General features: G+C 38.0%; 1 protein-coding gene across 4 annotated transcripts in view; it reads left to right on the forward strand.

The window, feature by feature from the left end:
• The window catches only part of LOC150087936 (CUGBP Elav-like family member 1), a 549,389-nt gene that overhangs the window by 343,984 nt on the left and 182,558 nt on the right, over window positions 1–22,847 (forward strand). For all 4 annotated transcript variants that reach the window (XM_090369279.1, XM_090369282.1, XM_090369281.1 and 1 more), the window contains one exon: window positions 6,369–6,443. In XM_090369279.1, coding sequence (XP_090225405.1) covers window positions 6,369–6,443 — 75 coding nt within the window. The remainder of the gene's footprint in view (window positions 1–6,368; window positions 6,444–22,847) is intronic.

Below are 22,847 nucleotides of genomic sequence, written 5' to 3' on the forward strand. Positions count from 1 at the left end.
CTTTACAAAACTGCTGAGAATCCTTCAGAATTCCATTTCTATCTTTCTATTAGGGTGATCCTGAATTCCACCCTTTATCATTGCTTTCATGATTTTCCCTACTACTGAAGTTAGACTGACCGGCTGGTAATTTCCCACCTCACTCTTAGAACAGCCCTTATGTATTGGAGATATGTTGGCATTTTTCCAATCCAACGGAATCACTCCCAAGTCCAGTGATGTTCTCATAATTAGCCTCAGTGGTTCAATGCACTCACTTGCCACCTCCCAGGCGCCTCCGTAGCCAGGTGGGAAGGAGCAGCAGTGCGTAGCACACGCTTCTTGATTAGACCGGGGTTAGACCAGTTGGCACTAATAATATTAAGAGTATGAGACCGGTAGAATTACTTAACAAGTACAGGTCACTGTTGAACAAAAGCCGAGAATTAGGGTTGAATTTGAAAGTGTCTGCAATTCTGCCCAGACACGATAGGAGGGAGTATATGATGAGAGCCTTGTCGATCAATTCGGCCCTGGAAAGATTGTGCAAGGCTCAAGGGGTAGAATTTTTTTCAACCTGGACTGTACTTGTTAACAGGAGAGATTACTTCTACAGGGATGGGATACACTTAAATAGAAAGGGTGCAAGAATATTTGCTGATGCTATTGAGGCAGTGTTAGGTGTGTCGGAAAACTGCTAACTTGGGGGGAGACAAAGACCAATAGATTGACAGTAGCCACTGGCAGAGGTGAAAGAGATTCTTGCACTGCTTCTATTAGAATGAGCAGAAGCCTGAAAAACAAGATGCATGGTATTTCAGAGACTGCTGGGAGCCATTGCGGTACAAGTAAACACATGGGTTGTGTTAGGGTAGCTAAGAATAGAAACAGGTGCAGGTATACTTGCGTGTACACCAATGCTAGGAGTTTAGTAAATAAATTTGATGAATTTGAGGTATTGCTCAAAACATCAAAGGCAGATATTGTTGGGATATCAGAGACGTGGTGTCACACAGATATAAGGGATGCAGAACTGCAATTTGGGGAGTACAACGTCTACAGAAAGGATAGACAGGATAGGAAGGGGGGAGGGGTTATGCTATTAGTTAAGAAACACATAAAAACCAAGGAAGTGAAGCCAGTCGACATCGCTGGACAGTGCAGTGTTGAGTAAGTTTGGTGTGACATAAGCATTGGGAGATCAAAATTGAGAGTAGGAGTGTGCTATAGGCCTAATGACTCTGATGAGTATAATAAGGAACTGTACAGGGAAATAGAGTGGGCCAGTAAATCAGAGAGTCTTATAATGGGGGATTTTAATTTCCCAGATATTGACTGGAATTTGGGGGCTGGTTACTCACACACTAGCAGGGCTTTTGTGGATTTATTGGATGATTGTTTTCTACATCAGCATGTTCGGGAGGCAACTAGAGGGAGTAATACTCTTGATTTGATTATCAGCAGTGATTCTTCATGCATTAAGAATCTGCAGATAAATGAACCACTAGGTGGCAGTGATCACAGTGTGCTGAAGTGGGATTTACTCAAAGAGGTAACTACCATTAGGGGTAAAGGGAATGGTTACTGCTGATGATGTTACCAACAGCAAATTCAAAATGGGAAGCATTCAAAGAACTTATCTTGGAAGCAACTAGGCTTTACATACCAACTAAGAAATATTGTTCAAGGTTTAGGCCAAAATGGATGTCAGATGAACTAATGAGGCATATGGCAGAGAAGAAACATGCATGGGATACATACAAATTAACACATGACACAGAAGCCTATGATAGATACAAGTTGATATGCAACCAAGTTACAAAGGAGGTTAGGCAGGCGAAGGCAGATTACAAGAAATCCTTGGCAAGGGATGCAAAGAAAAACAGCAAAGAGTTCTTTACTTATGTAAACTCTAGAAGGAAGGGGATGAATCAGATTGGTCCACTTGATATTGATGGGTCAACTGTTGATGATCCTGCTCAGGTAGCTAACAAACTAAATGAATATTTTGCATCGACATTCACACATGAGGAGTTATTCAGCAAGGGGAATGCCAGAGGTGTATTCAACTCTAGCAGTAAGCTACAGAATCTTGAAATAACTGGGAGTAAAGTGGAGGAGAAACTGTTGAAGATAAACACAAGAAAGGCACCTGGGGTGGATGGGATCTATCCAGTTATATTAAAGGAGGCAGCAAAGGAAGTAAGCAAACCCTTAGCTATAATTATGAGAGCTTCCTTGGACTCAGGGGAGGTACCCATAGACTGGAAATGTGCAAATGTGACCCCAATTCACAAAGGAGGATCAAAGGCTGACACAAGTAATTATAGACCTGTGAGCTTAACTTCTGTTCCAGGAAAATTAATGGAGGCACTGGTTAAAGAAGCACTGCAGGATCATTTAGACAAGACTTCAGTTATAGCTCAGACACAGCATGGTTTTGTTAAGGGGAAGTCTTGCCTGACCAACTTGATTGGATACTATGATGCAGTCACAAAAGAACTGGATGCAGGGAATAACTTTGATATTATATACTTGGATCTTAGAAAGGCTTTTGATACTGTTGCACATGGAAGACTGCTACACAAATTGGAGCAGTGTGACATTGGAGGCAAATTGCTGCTATGGATAAAGGGGTTGTTGAGGGGGAGAAGACAGAGAGTGGTAATCAATGGACACTGCTCATCGTGGACTAATGTTATTAGTGGAGTCCCTCAGGGCTCAGTGTTGGGTCCATTATTGTTTTCTGTATTTATAAATGATATTGATGATGGTATATCAAGCTTAATGTCCAAGTTTGCAGACGATACAAAGGTTGGCAGGGTTGTCAAGGACACTACTGACACTATGCTGCTGCAACAGGATCTGTAAAGGTTGAGCAGATGGGCTGAGAGGTGGCAAATGAAGTTTAACATTGACAAATGTAAAGTACTACACATGGGAAACAGCAACCCCAGAGCAACGTATCAATCTGTGGTATTACACTGACAGTGGTAGAGAATGAAAGGGACTTGGGGGTGGTTGTGCAGGCGGATATGAAGTTCTCTGAGCAGTGCAGACGGGCTGCAAGAGTAGCTCATGGAGTATTGTCAATGATATACAGGAATTTTTCCAGCAGGGATAAGGAGGTGATTATTCCATTGTATAGGCAATGGTCAGGCCACACCTAGAGTACTGTATACAGGTCTGGAGGCCTCATTTCAAGAAGGATGTAGAGCTGCTGGAACGAGTACAGAGAAGGGCAACAAGACTAGTGAATGGAACAAAGGGGTGCTCTTACGAAGAAAGGCTTAAGTTTTGCAAATTACAGTGTCTGGAGACTAGGCACCAGCGAGGTGATCTGATAGAGGTGTATAAAGCCTTGAATGGTTTAAGCATGCTCAATGCTGATGGGATTCTTCCTCTAGCTCAGAAAAATCACCTGAGAGGGCATAAATTCAAATTGAGGAAAGACAGATGTAGGATAGACGTGCGGAAATTTGCCTTTAGCCAGTGGGTAGTTGGTTGGTGGAACAGACTTCCGTCCCTTGTGGTGGAGGTTGATAGCCTAAATAAGTTTAAGGCTCAGCTGGACAGGTATTTTGAACGAACAGAGGGGTGAAGTGGAAGTGGGTTTTTTTTTTTTTTTTTTGGCTGATGCTGCATAAGCTTGCTTTCTTGCATCAAATGCCTCTACTAATGCTAATACCACCAAATACAGAGGATTCGGAAAGGTCAGTGAATGACCACTGCATAACCCGGAGCAATATGGCCTTAGTTGCTAATGCTCCTAAAAACCAAATAACAAACTAACAAGCCACCTCCCTTAAGATTATTGGGTAATGCCATCAATCCCGGGAGTCTTACTAGCCTGTAGGCACGAAAGTTTTTTTATTTAGTAATCACATGAAATTTCAATATTATTAATTAGATATTTTTCTACTTCACTCTAATGATTTCTCTTTGACATAATGGGTTTTTCTTCTGTAAATGTTGATGCAAAGTTAATGTTGAGCTCAGCTCCTCATTGATGATTGTTGATTTAGCTGCTCATTAGAGTTTGGTAAATTTCTGGCATCTCCTTTCCTAAAGAATTCCTCATGTGTGAATGTAGATGCAAAATACCTATTCAATTTGTCCACAACCTGAGCAGGATCATCAGATAAGCCATACGCATCAACTGGCGCAATGTGATTTTAACCCCCTTCTACTCCTAATATTAGTATAGAAGTCTTTGCTGTTTTTCTTTGTCAGAGACTTCTCTTACCCTAGCTTGCCTTTGTTACTTGATTACAGACTAATTTATATCTACCATAAGCTTTTGTATCATCTGATAATTTATATGCATCCCAGGCACTTTTCTTCTCTGCCACATATCTCATTAGTTCCTCTGACATCCATTTAGGTCTGCACCTTGAACAGTATTTCTTTGTTGGTATAAAACAAAGAAATACTGTTCAATAGCACCTTGAACAGTATTTCTTTGATTACTTCTGAATACTTCCGATATAGAATCTGCTGTTGGTAACATCATCTGTTGGTCCCACTGCACAGATTTTAACAATGGTCTGAGACCACTGTAGTCAGCCTTGCAAAAGCCTTTCGCTTTACCCTTAGTAGTAGTTATATTTTTAATACAGAACAAAAGTATTGCTTCCTCTTGGCTCTCTAACATGCTGCTCTAGAAAACAGTCATCCAAGAAATCCACAGAAGTCTTGCTAGTGTGAGAGTGACCAACCCACAAATTCCTGCCAACATCTGGTTAGGTAAAATTGTCCATTATAAGATATTCTGATTTACTGGCCTACTCTATATCTCTATATAGCTGTTTGGTATACTCATCCAGTCATTAGGCCTATAACACATTCCTACTCTCAGTTTTGTTTTCCCAGTGCCTATATATCACCAAACTAACTCAACATTGCACTGGTCACCCTTGTCAACTGGATTCACTGTCTTAGATTTAATATTCTTTTTAACTAAGAGCATTTACCCCCCCCCCCCCAACTTTTCCTGTCTTGTCTGTCATTTCTGGAAATGTTGTACTCCCCATATTCAAATTCAGCCTGAGTGACGTGTTTCTGCTATTCTTACAATATCTGCATTTCGTGACGTAATCAGTACATCAAATTCATCAAATTTATTTACATTGCACCTAGCAGTAGTGTACATGCAAGTATATATTCACATGTATTTATTAGTTCCATGATGACCCGCAGCAGGGCGTGAAGTACCAGATACCTTGCTTTCCAGGCTGCTGCATCTACCAATAGTGGCAGTGCAAGGATCACTTTTGCCTCTGCCTGCTGCTCTAGTTAAGCTGTTAGTCTGTGTATCTCCCAAGCTAGCAGTTTCCCAACCCACCTATCATTGCCTCGATAGCACAGCAAATATTCTTGCACTCATTCTATACAATTGTATCCTATCCCTGTAAAAACAGTCTCTCCTGTTAATGAGCACAGACCAGACATGGTAGAAGAAAAATTCTATCCCATGACCCTTGCACAATCTCTCCAGTGCCAAATTGATTAACAAGGCTCTCAACATATCCTTCCTCCTATCGTGTGTGGGCAAAATTGCACACACTTTCAAATTCAGTCCTAACTTGTGACTCTTTCCCAACATTGCCCTGTACTTGTTAAGCAAGTCCTCAAATCTCCTACTCTTAATATCGTTAGTGTGAATGTGTACAACGATATCGACTTTTGCACTGTGAAAAGATGATATCCATTTAATCTATTTTTGCTTCTGGCAGACACACCCTGGTTCTATTCCACCTATCTTTCTTGCACAACATATTTCCTATTTCTCTGACAGTAGTCACCGAAAAAAACCAACTCCTATGGGACCAGCACATTCTGCATTGGAGATTGCCGCTGTGTTGTTGTGTGAGCTCACTCTGGCATTGAGTTGGGCTGCTGAGAGCTTGATGGGCCCCCATTTAGGTGCCAACTCAGAACACAGAGTTGGCACTTAATTTCTTCTTCCTCCCTGCACTTAGTATACACAAAGACATCTCCTTTGGTTAGATCATGTCCTGTTCCAGAATGGTCTACAAACATTTCTCAAGTTACACATTTTGTTAGGCTGCGATTAGTTGGAGAATCACCTCCTTCAGTTCTCCTCTAAGCTACAGCACTCCTGCTACTTTGTGTCTGTTGCTTTGCTGCTCTAGTCTGGGGCATGATTTCTGTTTAAATAGTTTAATTGATTAACAATGAAAATTAATAAATTTAATCGATTAATTGACAATACTACACTAAGTTATCAGATTCCTAAGTGCAGTGATACATATTATGCCATCAAGTTATACATTATGTTTATTTTTAATGGAATAAGCTTACTATTTAACTTGTTGGTTCCATTTTATACACATGATATATATTTGAGAAAGCTGTTTTCTTTATAGGAATGAATCCGTTAAGTCTTGAAGGAATAAGTGGCCAAGGAGGCTTTGCATTTCACTCAGGAAATAGCATTTCTGGTATGTTTCCTTACCTCCATTATATATGTAATTTGATTATGGTTTAACATCTGTACTTAACACACTTAACACTTAAAAAAAAAAAAAAAAAATATATATATATATATATAAGCTAAATTAAAATAGAATAATTGCCAGTAGCATAGCAAACCAGTAGAGTGAATATGAACTGAACTAAATAAAATAAGATGTTAGCTTTTCTACTATTTTTAATATATATTTTTATTAATTTTATCTCTATTTAATTTTGGATTAATTGGATCACACACACATACATCTTTTTTTTTAATAATTTAATGGTATAAAATATTATTAATTAATTAATGGTTTATGGACCTGGGACACTGCTAAATTTAAGCAGAAAGAATGCAACGACCATAATGGATACATAGGTAGAGAGTATAAAGGTAGGTAGATAATGTCAAAGTGCTAACATAATGAAATTGTAATTACGGAGAACAAAGAAGAGAAAGATGATAATAAAAGTAATTAGAAATACTTGATGCCGTGTGTCCTATGATTTCAGTGCCCTCATCTGGGGCCAGCCACCCAAATCAAAGGAAAAAATGGCAAGAAGTACAGCCTCTGTTTCTGACTTGAAATACAGAGTGATTCTAAATTATTGTAGGGGTTTGATGATTTTCCAACTGAGATAACAGATACAGCTGTAGCATGTCCAGATAGGTCACTGCTGTCACTGTTTTTTCCGCAAAGAAAAAGGGCCCCAAAACTTCCAAACATGACAGAGCACACCAGACATTAGGACATTAGGACCTTTGGACTATCTCTTTGGAATTCTTGAATGGCAAGAGGGTTTTCTGATCCTCATTCTGCAGTTATGATGATTTACCCTTCCTGATACATAAAATGTTGCTTCATTGCTAAATCTCTATCTCTGAAGGTAATTTTCATTAGCTTCGACGTTTGACAAAATGTCTTGGGCAAATTGGCAACGGTGGGGTTTATTGTTCAGCTTTAAATCCTGCACAATCTGCAGTTTGTAGGCATGAAGGTGAAGGCAGTTATGAACAACCCTCCAAACAGTCATTTGTGGTATACCTAACTGCAAAGAAGCTCGTCTAGTTGATTTTTGTGGACTCGATCAACATCTTACTGCAAAATGCCCAGTCTTTCCACTCCTTTTCGGTGCAGAACAGTACCAGTCTCTTGAAATTGCTTTAACCAACGTCGGATAGCATTATCTGAAGGTGGATCTTTTCCATACTGAGTTCTGTAACAATGTTGTGTTGTAATAACAGACGTTGTTTCTAAAAACCAAAATATGCAAGTTGCCTTCTGAACAGTCACCATTTTGAACAATATCTCTCAGACATCAATGCGGCAAGTACAGCATTGCCAGAGGAGACAACTGGAAGATTGTGTTGTCTTCCAGTTGTCTCTTTTTTTTTATTGTTGTTTCCAGTTTGAAAATTATAGGCCACGGAAACCCTGACAGTAATGTAGGATCACCCTGTATATGCAGCACTTGGGGTTTAGTATTGAAGATCAGAGTTCAACTTGAAATTTAAGTCGTATGGCTTACATATATTTCATGGCTGACCCAACTGAGGTAGAAAGCAAAGATTAAGAAGAAATAGGATACTTACCGAGGTCGAGTAGGTATATAATCATAGAGAAGGTGTGTTCTGAAGTATTTATGGTATAAGATAGCGACCCCCATGTGTAAGAAATCGGAAAGTTAAGGAAATAATCAAAATTAAAATAAATTATGCTGGCTACCCCGCATGTCATTAGTTAGAAACTAGGTTAGATTAAATTAAATTAAATTTCAAATTTATAATAGGGGTAGGTATTAAACAGGTTTAAGTAATGCATCACAGGATAGAAAGGAGTAAAAAGCTTGCAAAGTAGCATTAAAAAGTCGCTAAACTTTGTTTAGGCAAGAACAGTGTTTATAGCAGAAAAGGAGCATCTCGAATATTGCATTTGATAAACTAATGACTCACAAGAAATAAAAAATATATAGAAAGGTAGGAAAGCATAAAGAATACAGAAGAAGACACAAATAGATCTTGCTCAGGCAGTTCGGAGTTTCTATTCCCGTTCCTATAGTAGAACCCTGAACATAGTTCTGTGAGCATACTCCAGTATTTAAGCCAGCTGTGTGGTATATAAAATAATAAAAAGATAAAAAATAATAAAAATAGAATAATAATATACTCCTTGGTTAGCCAATCGGTGGGTACAAGTTTTCTACGTTTGTAAGACACCAAAGAGGCTAGGAGTATAGACTGTACATTATGTACAAGCCTTGCAGCTTTAGAATATCAGTTAGCCATGATATTATTGATATCAGTGGTGTAATTAATCAACTTTTTATATTCGATAATAAGGAGTGCTTTTTTCATATGGTAATACAGGTAGGCTGTAGGAAACTGGTTGTATAAAAACTTATTGTAGAGGTTTCTGATATTGTTAACTATCAATTTTTTGCTAGTGCATATAATGGCTATTCTCATACATTGAGACAATGATATTAGCATTTATCTTTTTGGAGATATTAGAATGCGTGAAGTTAAAGACTTTGAAGCTTCCCGTTTATTTTATATGCCAACTGTGGTCTCAGGGTTATTAAGATCTATATCTAAATTGGCTGCTAGGTTATTATAATTGTAATTGTTATTGTAATTGGCTGCTAGGTTATTATAATTGGTTTTTTCCAAATTGAGTTCCTCATGATATATATTGCCATGATCTTGTAAGAAGTTGGGGCAATTTGCTACAAATAAATCATCTATGTACCTAAACAAACAGATTTTCGGAGACAGTGAGGTTTCATACCAGTACAGGTATAAATTTGCAATGATGCAAATCTATACCTGTACTTGGCAGGGCTACCCATAGGGGTGCCTATGGTTTGTCGGTAAACTGTTTTTCCATTAAAAATGTAATTATTGGCAATGCACAAATTCATTAAATTGTTCCATTGTGTTGATTTACAGTCTATTAAATGTTTGTATTTATAATACAGATTATTTAGTACATGCTTCAGATTAGCTTGATTAATGCCTGTGAATACGCTACCGAAATCAAAGGGTTTGTATATGGGATATATTGCTATTATGCAAGGCTTTTAAAATCTGGATATTGTTGGTGATAATCCTGCTGTCAGGTAGGATGTTAATGATAGGTTTCACTAACTGTTGCAAAGTCTTGCCAGGTTTGTATGCATAGCTGCACTTGCATGAAGTAATAAATCTGAAGCCTATTCAGTTCTTATGAAAATACTTAGCTATGAAGTATATGTATGGAAAATTATAATTATTAATACAGTCCATTCCGGTTATTTGGGACACATCAGGACTAGTGCATTTTGGCTTGATTAAGCGGCTGCCCCAATTATCCTAAGTTTCACGTAAATAGTTAAAAATACAATGTACCCCCCCCCCCCCTTTACAATTGGTTCACTGTACAATCAAATCACGTTGCAACGAACTCAAAATAGTAAAGTATCGTTCACTATACGATGTGCAGTAAGCGCCAGTCATTGTGATCACGTTTGTGAATTGAATTTTAATTCTATTAAACAGCGATTCTAATTAGCAAAAATATGAGGAACATTATCCACAGGCTATAAAAGCAAAGATATATTAAGCAGAAATTTATCCTTTATTACCTTACAATTAAAAATTACATGAAAATCGGAAGAATATACGTGATAATCGGAATAATTAATACGTACTGTAATATGTACATATGAACTAGTTGACATTTTTGTTCACTGACATTTGTGGGTGGGGGTTAAAATTTAAAACAGTAAAAAGATAAGCAATCAATAACAAAGAACATGGAATACACAAATTGCAAGTAACACAATACGCGCAAGTGAGAACGGAGTAACGAGTTACAAAACTTTAAAAATAGGAATGAAGAGAAGATCTGAAAATTAATTTTTTTATATGATTGAAGATTTCATGGAAGTGTAAACACATTTCACCATAATAACCCACAGAATTCCAGCTGTCAGTATTATCGCCAATTCAGTAAGATCGAGTTTAGTGTCCGCTTATGATAGATTTCACTAACAGAAAAGCCCAATAAGATCGAGTTTACTAACAGATTTCACTAACAGAAAAGTCCAATAAGATCGAGTTTACTGTCCGTTTATGATAGATTTCACTAACAGAAAAGCCCAATAAACAGGTGACTACTAATTGTTTTATAGTTGTGACCTCCAGAATTTCGACCGAACCACGTGGTACCATCGGAGAAAATCGTAGGGTAATCTCCAGTGCTGCGGTCTCCTGCCCTGATTAAATGGCATGCTGTCCCAATTAAGCGAAGTAAACCCTTTCTATTTTCTCGATTGGTTTCTGTTTTTTAAGATTTGCCCCAAATAAACGGCTGTCCCAATTAACCGGTGGCCCAAATAACCTGATCCACTGTATTAAGTTTTAATTTTTTGTTGATAGCTATTAACTTTTTTGTTATGGGCCAGACATAAGGCGGGGGTAGACATGTATGAAAATTAATTATTTTAGTCCAGCTCCCGCTGTATGGCTGAGCAACCCCTCTCCCCCTGCCGAACGCAGTACACATCGCTATAAAGTTGTATTGTAATGTTGGCATGGTTTTATTTAAATAATTGTGCTCCTTATTGTGTAAGTAAGTAAAATTTATATTATTCTTCATTTTATTTATTCAGTTGAAGCTGGAATGCGACACAAACCCAGTGGCATAACTCTGCCAATGCAGCTGCATTAGAGCTGAGCTTGAAAGGGGCCCTGCAAATTTTAATTTGCAGGGCCCCTTTCAAGGAAGACAGATTCATTTTTCAAGATAATTCAAGGTTTTAATTCATAAACAAGGAAGTGTTTTGAATTAAATGTAACACATTCTTATTGACCCAGCAACTGGCCACCACCCAAGTATTGTTTAGACTGTTTTTTAGGTGCAGAGGAAGCAATATTTGTAATGTGCTTGTGCCAAGAGAGACTAGAAGTCAGGGTAATCCCCAAAAGAGAGATATCATTTTGCCTAGAAATCAGAGTGTCACTAAAGATAAGCATAGGAGCAGAAGAATCCTTTTTGCGAAATATAAGACAAGACTGAGTTTTAGAAGGGTTGAAATCAACTAAGTTGTCTTCGCCCCACTGGAGAATTACCTGAAAATCGGCATTTAAGGAATTGGTAGCAGATTTTCAAGAAGTTGAAGCTGATTGAGCAGGACAAGGTTTCTCAAAATGGAAAGTGGAATGCAATGTGCTATCATCCGCAAAACTATGGATAGGATTTCCAGTCAATGGAAGAAGGTCATTAATATACAATAGGAAAAGAGTGGCGGAAAGAACTGAACCTTGGGGGACACCGGCACTACTGGAGAAGTTAGAAGACAGAGAGCCATCTACCATCATCCTAAGTGAGCAATCAGAGGGAAAACTGGAGAACCAATTACTAAAAACAGTTGGCAAACCATAAGATGGAAGCTTGTTTAAAAGACCTTTATGCCAAACACGATTGAAAGCCTTTGAGATGTCAAGAGAAACTACTTGTGTTTCACCGAACCTTTCCATTGAATTAGTCCATAAATGGGTAACATAAGCCGGTATATCACCAGCGGATCAACACTGGCGGAATCCATACTGGCGATCGTTGATCAGACGGAAGGTTTCTAGGTAGTTTAATAGTTGGTGGTTAATTGATTTCTCCATTTCTTTAGAAAGAGTAGAAGTAATTGCAATGGGACGATAATTGAATGGGAGGGATTTGTCACCATTTTTAGGAACTGGCTGGATATGAGCAATTTTCCAAGCAGAAGGAAAAACACCTTTGGAATAAGAAAGTGAAAAAAGGTGGCAGAGAACAGGAGTAAGATCAGGAGAACAAGTGGAGAAATACCATTGGGACCTGGAGCTTTCTTAGCATCAAAATTCGTCAAAATCCTTTTGACGGAAGACCACAGGAGGCATTGAATGGAGCGTGTTGGGAATGGTGGGAGGTGATTTACCAAGATTATTAATACATGAGTTGGAAGAAAAATGGGATGCTAGCAGGTCAACTTTATACTTGGCTGAAGTGACAACAGAACCATCTGGTTTGTACAGAGGTGGAAGCAGAGATGGGCAAAAGTTGCGGCCAATAGCTTTGGCAAGAGACCAGAATGTTCATCTACCATTAGGAAAAGAAGCAAGTTTTCTACTCTTAGTCAGTCCAAACTAGATTTTTAACTGATTAATAACTGCTTTACAATTGTTGCGAGCTTTGGTGTAGGCAGAAAACGAAACTGAAGAATGAGAAACAAGCCAGTTACGATATGCAACATTCTACTCTTGAACATCCTTAGCACATTTATTGGAAAACCAATGTTTAGATAAAGGATGAGATTTTAAAGTGGAGTTTGGGATAAAGGATTCCATTCCTGCAAGAATAATTTCACTGACACGATCTGAGCAAACGTTGACATCAGAAGTTTTGAAACAGTAATCCGACCAAGGAAAAGAAGAAAAGAAGTCTCGCAGGTCATCCCATTTTGCATTCTTGTAATGCCAAACAACACGAGGTTGGGAATAGCCATGAGATAAAGGTTCCATTGGAGAAGAGACAATCACCAAGTTGTGATCTGAATTGCCTTAAGGACCTCTCACTTTGACTGTGTACTTAGAAGGGTTGTTTGTGTATGATTAGGATTGTCCCTATGATTAGGGACAATCCTAATCATACAAGCGTATTGACTGTATGATTAGGATTGTCCGGTATTCTTGTAGGTAAATGAACAATCTGTGCAAGGTCATTAGTAATTGCAAAAGTCTCAGCATTTTAACCAACTGGGTAGGTGTGACTAGAAAACGGAAGCTAGCTGGAATTGTGAACATTAAAATCACCAAGGAAAATTACCTCACTGTTAGGAAACTTGGACTGGAGAAAGTCAAGTCGCAAAGAGAGCTCCAAGTGATTGTCAAAGAGCTCCAAGTGATTAGTGGAGTTGGAAGAATTGTAGAGACAACGGATGAATTTGACAAAATGAGGTAGAGAGATTTTAAGCCAGAGAAGATCAAAGAGAGGAGATTCCAAATTGCCAAGTCTCTAACAGGGAATATCAGAATGGACATATGCCCAAGTACCACCTTTGAGGCAAAAGGAATCATACAGCAAATAATTTGGGCATCTGGCATCTGAGATGAGCAGTAGTTGAATCAACCGATAACTGAGATTATGTCAGAAAAAGTACATGGGGTTTGGCAGACTGCAAGTGGAAATGGACATCGTTGAGATTAGAATTGAGACCACGTATATTTGTGAAATGGATTAGGAAGTGCTTGGGAGGTTTAGATTTTTCTGCAGATAAGCTTGCTCTATTAGTTTGACATGTCATGGTGTATTCAATAGTAAGAAAAAGTGGGTGGGACATGCTGTATGAAGTAATGAAATTTTTGGATGTGGGTTACACTTGGTAAGAATATACCCAGATCCTTGATATAACGTGTCCTCGACAATGCTCCCCGCATACACACTACTCGGACTCCCTCTAGTCACTATCTGGCAGAGTAGAGGTAGCAAGATTATACACTAGCTGATCCGGAAGCCTCCTAGAGAGTTACCAATAGGTTTGGTCCAGTGTACTAACTAGCAGCTGGCCTGCGAACACCGTTTTAGAGCTGTACCCTTGAAATGTAAGGAATATTGGATCTCGCCACAATGTTCATCATAACTTCAAAAGTCATCAATCATACTGCATAATGGAAGAGATAGTGAAGGGTTGACCGGAACTTAACTCTAGAGACTAAACATGGGTTCCACCACTTCAAGCCTCCAATAAGCAAAGTGGTGGTATTGCACTGGTTGATGAGAATCATCTACTACGTAGTACTGCCTGGTAACATAGAAGGGCAGCGTTCCTCCATGGTGTGGGCACCACACCTCGACCCCTGCTTACATTGATTCACACCTGGGTGGTCACCCACCATGTACTTGTGCATGGAGGTTATACCCAGGATTACTAACAGTCCCACCATCGTGAAGGTGCAAGCAGAGGATTTGGCTGTCACAGACCGTCCGGACTTCGCCGAAATTGGGTTCACTTGACTTGAGTGTCACCCGAATATCAGTTCCATCAGTGTTTTAGACTCCGAGGTAGCAAGTACAGCTTGTCTGGCATATCTGAGAGAATGTCTGTGACAACCTCAAGGACCATTATGTTACTCATGTTACTCATGCTGCAATTATGTAATTCATGCTGTAGATTTATTTTATTTATTTTTTATCTACTCTTTGTCTGCACGGGTAGCACAGTGGTATCGCCACCATCTTTTCCCCACACTGGATGGAAATGGCCGAAGTTTGAATCCTGTCAATGGCGCAAGGAACTTTAATGGGCTTTTTTCACTCCGTGGCTGAGTTTGCCTGTCTCAGGCATAGATAGCAATGTTTATTCCCCAGAAACTGGGGTTTTTTCATCCAGAAAAGAGACAAATCGACAAGAGAACACATGTAGTTTACAGACAAAATAAATATATGGGTAGATGTAATCATTTGTGGGGGACCCTAATATTATTATTATTATTTATTTTTTTTTTTTTTTACTATTCTTTGCATTTTGTTACAATTTGATAGAACAATTTGTAATTTTATTACTCTGATATCAGTATTTCTTTTATTGAAAATTTGTTGGTGGATCATTTACAGATCAGAGAAAGATTATAATATTAAAAATTATAATAAGAATTTGCACCAATCACTCAGAACTCTTCAGCTTCCTTTCTCTGAAACTTTTGTGATCAGTGGCTCAGAGACGCTAAATAAAAGAACTGACTCTGCAAATTAGATGGTGATTATTTACGTGCATGTACAATGTTTTTTTTGTAAATATTGTGCATGCATGTTGACAGCCAAATTAAGTGATATTGAAAGGCATCATAATTACAAATTAATCACAAGAAAGGCAAAGAGCCTGTTAGTTTTCAGCATCAAAGAGTATTGCCATTCAAGAAAACTGGCGATACAGAAGGTGCATTGGGTAGTTGATCACAGCTGTGCACTGTTCATTGGGTAGTTGATCATTTGAGTGACATTTGTAAATTTCGTTTTTCAGACAATAGGGTAAGGATTTCAAACTGCGAAGAACAAAATGTACTTCAATAATATGCAATGCTATAGCACCACATTTCGTGGATAATTTAAAACTTTATTTAGGAAATAGAAACTTCAGTTTAATTATTGATGAAAGCAATGACATTAGTGTTATAAAAATATTGGAAATTATAATACAGTACTATTCGAATTTCAAGAATTGATTTGTGCTAACTTTTCTTGACATAATCGAACTCAATGAATGCATTGCAGAAGAAATATATGAATCTTTGAAATCATCACTAAGAAATGATGGATTAAAGTTACACCGACTTATTGCACTTGTACTGACAATGCATTCATAATGGTTTAAATTAACAGTAATGTATAAGAAATTAAAGGCTGAGATTCCCTGTCTGCTTCTTATCAAGTGTGCATATCATTCACTCCAACTAGCTGTGTCGATGAGTGTCTACCATGAAACAGATTTACTTATTGTTCTCACACCCACCTGTTAAACAGGCTGAATATAAGAAGCTTTATAGTTTAATGAATGATGAGTTCCACATTTGATCACTGATAAAGCAAAAAGTGCAGCTATTTTATGAATTTCATTATTCTACAAGAAAATTTTTTCTAATTGTCTGTTGCCTTATAATTTCTTTTTAGAATGTAAAAAAAGAATAAAAGCACACAAAGCGGCCATGCTAAAAGAAAGAGGAAAAGAGAATCCACAGAAGCACTAGAAAATTTTTTTTCTAGTGCAATAAAATCCGCCTAGTATTTTGCTGTTATTCTTGATTGTACAACCGATATCAGCCATCGGGAACAGGGCCAGATTAAGGTATTCATGCACCCTGGGCAGAAACATTATTTTGCCATCCTTTGCTTATTCTAGAAATCTGGGTAAAGGTGCCGACTCTGAGCTATAATCAGCTTCTAAAAAACCAACTACTATTTTTAGGCTACCCAAATAATTAAATTCATCTGCCATGCTGTATCTCTTATGTCTGTTAATTGCATCTGTTCTATGGTCGATTTGTCTGTTTCACTGGACGAAAAACCCCAGATTCTGGGATAAAAACCTTGCTATCTACGCCTGACTAACTCAGCCACGGAGCGAGAAAAGCCCATTAAAGTTCCTCACGTCATCAACTGGATTTTAACCCCGGGCCTTTTCCACCCAGTGTGTGGCAAGGGTGGTGACGATACCACTGTGCTACCTGCACAGACTATAATCAGCCTCTGGAGCTCCTGTGTCTGTGCGGGTAGCACAGTCGTATTGTTACTATCCTCCCCACACCAGATGGAAAAAGCCCAGGTTCGAATCCTGCCAATGACACGAGGAACTTTAATCGGGTTTTTTTCACTCCATGGCTGAGTTAGTTGGTCTCGGGCGTAGAGTGCAAAATATTTCCCCCAGAAACTGGGGTTTTTTGTCCAGGAACAACAGGCAAATCGACCAGAGAACACATGCAATTTACAGACACTAAAACACATGGGTAGATGTAATCAATTACAGGAGACCGTAATAAAATATTTTTTTTTTCTGGAGAACCTGTAAGAATGACACCCCCAGGTGACTGCCCTGTTAGCTTGTGCCTTAATCCAGCACTGATTAAGAACAAAGATCCCAGACAATTAGATACATCTCCAATGGAATGTTTTTGGTCCCATTAGGGGCCCAGTGGCTAAATGACCAGAGGAACAATGGTACACACATATATACAAAATTGATATTCCTTTAAACCTCTGGCATTGACAGTGTTCTGTTTCAACCCACAATGTATACTACTTGGAGATGGGGGAAACCCCTGGTGCCATTTGACATTAAACAGACTACATTTTGCACTCTACTCCCCAATATGCCAGTCAATGTGTATGAACAGTTCATAAAATTTATCAATGTAAAGAGCAGTACCGGAGAAAATTTGTACAATGTGCTGAAACAGGAATTCAGAATATTAGGATTAGACATAAGTATTGTCCGAGAGCAAGGTTATGACAATGGAGCTAATATGAAAGGAAAAGTTTTAGGTGTTCAGGCAGGACTTCTACAGAAAAATTCAAGGACATTTTCTACACCGTGTACTTGTCACAGTTATAATCTAGCTCTAGGGGATATGGCCAAAATCTGTCCTGATGCAATGACCTTTTTTTGGGACACTTCAACGTCTGTACGTCCTCTTTTCAGCATCAACAAAGAAATGGTCATTTTCCAAAAATATGTGAAGGGTCTTTCTGTAAAGCCTCTGTGAAACAAGGTGGGAGTGTGTTGAATGCAGTGTAAAGTATCAAGTTGGTGATTTCGATGATGCGCTTTTGGAAATAGCATCAGAAGATGCCCAAGCAAGAAGTGAAGCTGAATCACTAACCAGATCAAGGAATACAAGTTTCTTGTTTCTTTAGTTTTGGAATGATTTTTTTGTTTCACATAAGTAAAGAACTGCAAAGTGATTCTACACATCTTGCTACAGCTCTTTCTTGTTCATTTAAAAACTTTCTGTGCTGGATGTCAAAGTATAGAGAGACTGGCTTTAAACAAATCTTAGTTGGTGCCACAAAAAAATTATTATTATTATTACCCGTAATTTATTACATAAACCCGTATTTGTGTCCCTTAATTGCGCGTGTTTTCTGGTCGATTTGCCTGTTTTGCTGGCTGAAAAAATCCCAGTTACTGGGGGGGGGGGACCTTGCTATCTACGTCTAAGACCGACTAACTCAGTCACAGAGTGAAAAAAAATTCCATTAAAGTTAATCACATCGTCGGCAGGATTTGAACCCAGGCCTTTTCCACCCATTGTGGGCAGGACGGTGACGATATTGTCACTGTCCTGTGTCATTCTGTGGCACCAGCTAGTCTGCATGCTACCCACGCAGACTAGAACACACAGGAACTTGCGACAGAATTGGAAGTATCTCGAGAATTTCACCCAATAAGATTACAAAAAAGAAAGAAGCACTTCAATTACCAGCCTGCTGATGAACCTATAACAAAAAGGATGCTTACAAGGTAAACTGCTTTAATAAAATTGTAGACAAGGCTTTGCAGTCTCTAGAGTCATATTTCTAGCAGTTAATAAAACACTAATTTTTTTGGTTTCTTGGGTAAATTTCTATGAATTCCAAAGGACAAGTTAAGAAAACACACGCAAATTTAGAAATCACACTTTCAGATGCTAAAATCATTAAGGGTAACGAATTAGTCAAGTCTGTGAAGATGGCAGATATTGATGGCCATATGCTAGTGGATGAAATGGAAGCACTGAAACCAGTTCTTCCAGAATCGTGCTTCAAAAATCCTTTAATTATTTTACAATTTCTCGCAACTGATGACAGAGCCACTGGATTTTTGAATTTATTGATATCGCTAAGAATATTTTTCACGATTCCAGTGACTGTAGTGTCTGGGGAAAGAAGCTTTTCCCAATTAAAGTTTATTAAAACTTCATTAATTAAATAATAAAAATTTAAATTATAAATTATACAAATTGTTTAATTAATAAATTATTTAATTGAAACATATCTAAGGTCGACAATGCTTCGAGAGAGACTCACCAGCTTTGCTATTGTATTCATTGAAAGAGAAGAAGCAAGGAATTTAAATTTTGAGAAAGATTTTACCAATAAATGGGCAAGAAAAATATCCTTGTGATTAGTTTTGTTTATATTATCAACATTTCTGGTCGATTGTTAACAAATTGTAATAATATAAAAATAATGAACAATTATTAATAGTTTTAGTTTTTCATTTTTTCATTATTTCAAAATATTGAATTTTTCAAGGGGGCCCCTGCTGGCATGCTCCAGTCGGGGCCCAGCATTTGCTAAGGCCAGCACTGGGTTCTTCTATATCCATATTGGTAGCAAGGAATTAGTAATTATTGGCAAGAAGGCCAAAAGGTTTAGTATATCTGTATCTGGTTTTGACTTTTATATTTTGGCAGTTGACTGGAAGAAGATCTGCATATGTGTGTGTTAATGCAATGGTTTATATTGATGCGGTCCATGGTGGTATTATGAAATTTTAGAATGATGGTAGAATGTTCCTTATTAATATCATTATTTAATGATTTTAGCTTAAATTTACAAATGTCATTTAACAGGTTGTTGTTATTTGGTTTTTAGGAGCATTAGCAACTAAGGCCATATTGCTCCGGGGATATGCGGTGGTCATTCCCTGACCTTTCCTCATCCTTATTTGGTGGTCACGGGCTCGAACCCCGGTCTAATCAAGAAGCATGTGCTACACACTGCTGCTCTGCCCACCTGGCTGTGGAGGTGCCATTTAACAGGTGGAATAGGTGTCTAGATTTGAATTCATAATTGTGGATGAATTTATATAGTGCTTTTAGGACACTATGTTTTGTACTGGCACCTCCGTAGCCAGGTGGGCAGGAGCAGCAGTGCGTAGCACACACACTTCTTGATTCGACCCGAGGTTCGAACCCGTGCCCACCAAATACGGAGGATGCGGAAAGGTCAGGGAATGACCACCGCATATCCCCAGAGCAATATGGCCTTAGTTGCTAATGCTCCTAAAAAACAAATAACAATAAACAATAACAACAATGTTTTGTACTGAATAGCAGATTATGTATCTGCTGCACCTCTATGTCATTATTATCCCAGTTGGTTGTAGTCTGGGCAAAGCTGCCTAGTTTGTGTCTTTTTAAATTATTATTGGTTCTAGGTTTGCTTTTTTGGTGCATCTTGGCTTGCTTATACGTTTAACCATTTGAAATTTCTCATAAATACAGAGATTTTCTATACATCTGGTAATGATACTATGGCTAAATTTGTTGTTGAGGCCATAAGGATACAGTGTCTTCAGTTTTAACATAAATATTTCTTCCTCTCTATTTCTTAAAATATTTCTTCCTGTCTATTTCTTAACCACATTCAAAAAGCAGTTGTATCATGACCTCCTCAACTACTGCTTCATGCTAGCTTATAAATACTATCGAATCTTTCCACACGTGGATAAATACTGTTATGTTAGCACTTTGATACTATCTACCTAACTTTATACTCTCCTGTAGGAGCATAATAGGTACTATATAGGTACTCAAGGTGTATTAAAACATTGACATAAAAGTACTAAGTGGGCCACAAAGCCAAAAGACTATATAGACTAATATAGCCTGTGTTGGTATTGCTATACCCTATAAATAAAATATAATTAGCAATAAAATAAAAATAAAATAGAATAAAATAATGATTATGTAGCTAATTATTGATAATCGGATATGTTGAATGGCACTTTTTCTAGGGCTAACACCATTCAATATATCCCATCAGTAATTAGCAAGGCTATCTGTTTCTGATTATTATCTGCCTGTTTAACTTAGTTGCTAAACTTTAAATTTAACAGCAAACAGGCAAGATAACAGCTAGCCCGACAGATAGCTTTGAAACAAATAATGTAGAAAATAATACAGAAAATTAGTGCCAACCATAATATTCACTTCAGCTGTGGTGTTTTTTATTTATTTTATACATGTGCAAAAGAAAGCTTATATACCTTATATACCATTATAAAAAGCAATTTACTTTGCTTTTCACTTTTTATTTTCAACCCTATATTTTATACCTCAAGATCTATTAGATTAATTCGAGGGAAATTGGTTTACTATTATTATACTTATCCTTACCTCCTTTCTCCTTATGTTAGCATAAGCTTTCTTTTGCACATGTATAAAATAAATAAAAAAACACCGCAACTGAAGTGAAAATTATGGTTGGCACTCTTTTTCTGTATTATTTGTTTCAAAGCTATCTGCTGGGCTATCTGTTATCTTGCCTGTTTGCTGTTAAATTTAAAGTTTAGCATAGATTGCGTTTGTGGGAGCATCCTTGGATTCAGTGGAGGTCCACACGGACTGGAGATGTGCAAATGTATCCCCAATTCACAAAGGGGGATCGAAGGGTGACACGAGTAATTACAGACCAGTTAGTTTAACTTCTGTTCCGGGTAAGATAATGGAGTCACTGGTTAAAGATGCATTTCAGGATCATCTAGACAAGACTGCAGCAATAATTCAGACACAGCATGGGTTTATTAAGGGAAAGTCTTGTCTGAAAAGTTTGATTGGATATTATGATGTGGTTACAAAGGAACTGGATGCAAAAAATAACTTTGATATCATATACTTGGATTTCAGGAAATATTTTTACACTGTTGCACATGGAAGACCACTGTACAAATTGGAGCAGAATGGTATTAAGGGAAAGTTGCTACAATGGATAAAAGGATGGTTGAGTGGGAGAAGACAGAAGATAGTAATCAGTGGGTGCTGCTCTTTGTGGACTAATGTTATTAGTGGAGTCCCACAGGGTTTGGTGTTGGATTCACTGTTGTTTTGTATATTTATCAATGATATTGATGAAGGTATATCAAGCTTAGTGTCAAAGGTTGCAGGGTTGTTAATGACACTAATGGCAGTGTGCTACTGCAACAGGATCTAGAATATTTGGGAAGATGGGCTGAGAAGTGGCAACTGAAGTTTAACATTGACAAATGCAAAGTACTGCATATGGGTAGAAATAGCCCCAGAGGAACGTACCAACTGTGTAGTACTACACTTAGGGTGGTAGAAAATGAAAAAGACCTGGGAGTAATTGTTCAGTCAGATATGAAGTTTTCTGAGCAATGCAGACAGGTTGCCAGAGCAGGTCATGGGGTTTTGTCAATGATATACAGGAATTTTGCTAGCAGGGAAAAGGAAGTGATTGTCCCTCTGTATAAGGCAATGGTCCGGCACTGCCTTAGTACTGCATACAGTCCTGGAGACCTCATTTTAGGAAGGATGTAGATTTGCTTGAGCGTGTATAGAGAAGGGCAACAAAAGATTGGTGAGGGGAATGAAGGGATCCTCTTACCAAGAGAGGCTTAAGTTCTGTAAATTGCGGCGGCTGGAGACCTGCGAGGTGATCTGATTGAGGTGTATAAGGCCTTGAATGGGTTGAGCACGCTGAATTCTAATGGGATTCTTCCACTTGTTCAGATTACGAACCTAAGGGGGCATAAATTCAAATTGAGGAAAGACAGCTGTAGAATAGATATGCGGAAATTTGCCTTTAGCCAGCGGGTGGTTAATTTCTGGAACAAACTTCCATCTGTCATTGTGGAAGTTGATAGGTTAAATAAATTTAAGGAGGAACTGGAAAAACATTTAAAGGGAATGGTTGTGTGAATTTTTTTTTTTTTTTTTTTTTGGCTGAGTTACATAAGCTCATACGCTTGCTTTCTTGCATCACATGCCACTATTACTAATATGTTTATAATTTGGACCTATTTAAACAGGCAGATAACAATCAGAAATAGATAGCCTTGCTAATTGTTTGTGGATTTATAAGATGTGAATTCATCTT

This window comes from Mastigoproctus giganteus, chromosome 3 (genome assembly GCF_048544385.1).
Source record: "Mastigoproctus giganteus isolate SK-2022 chromosome 3, ASM4854438v1, whole genome shotgun sequence".
In the NCBI taxonomy this organism is placed as follows: domain Eukaryota; kingdom Metazoa; phylum Arthropoda; class Arachnida; order Uropygi; family Thelyphonidae; genus Mastigoproctus; species Mastigoproctus giganteus.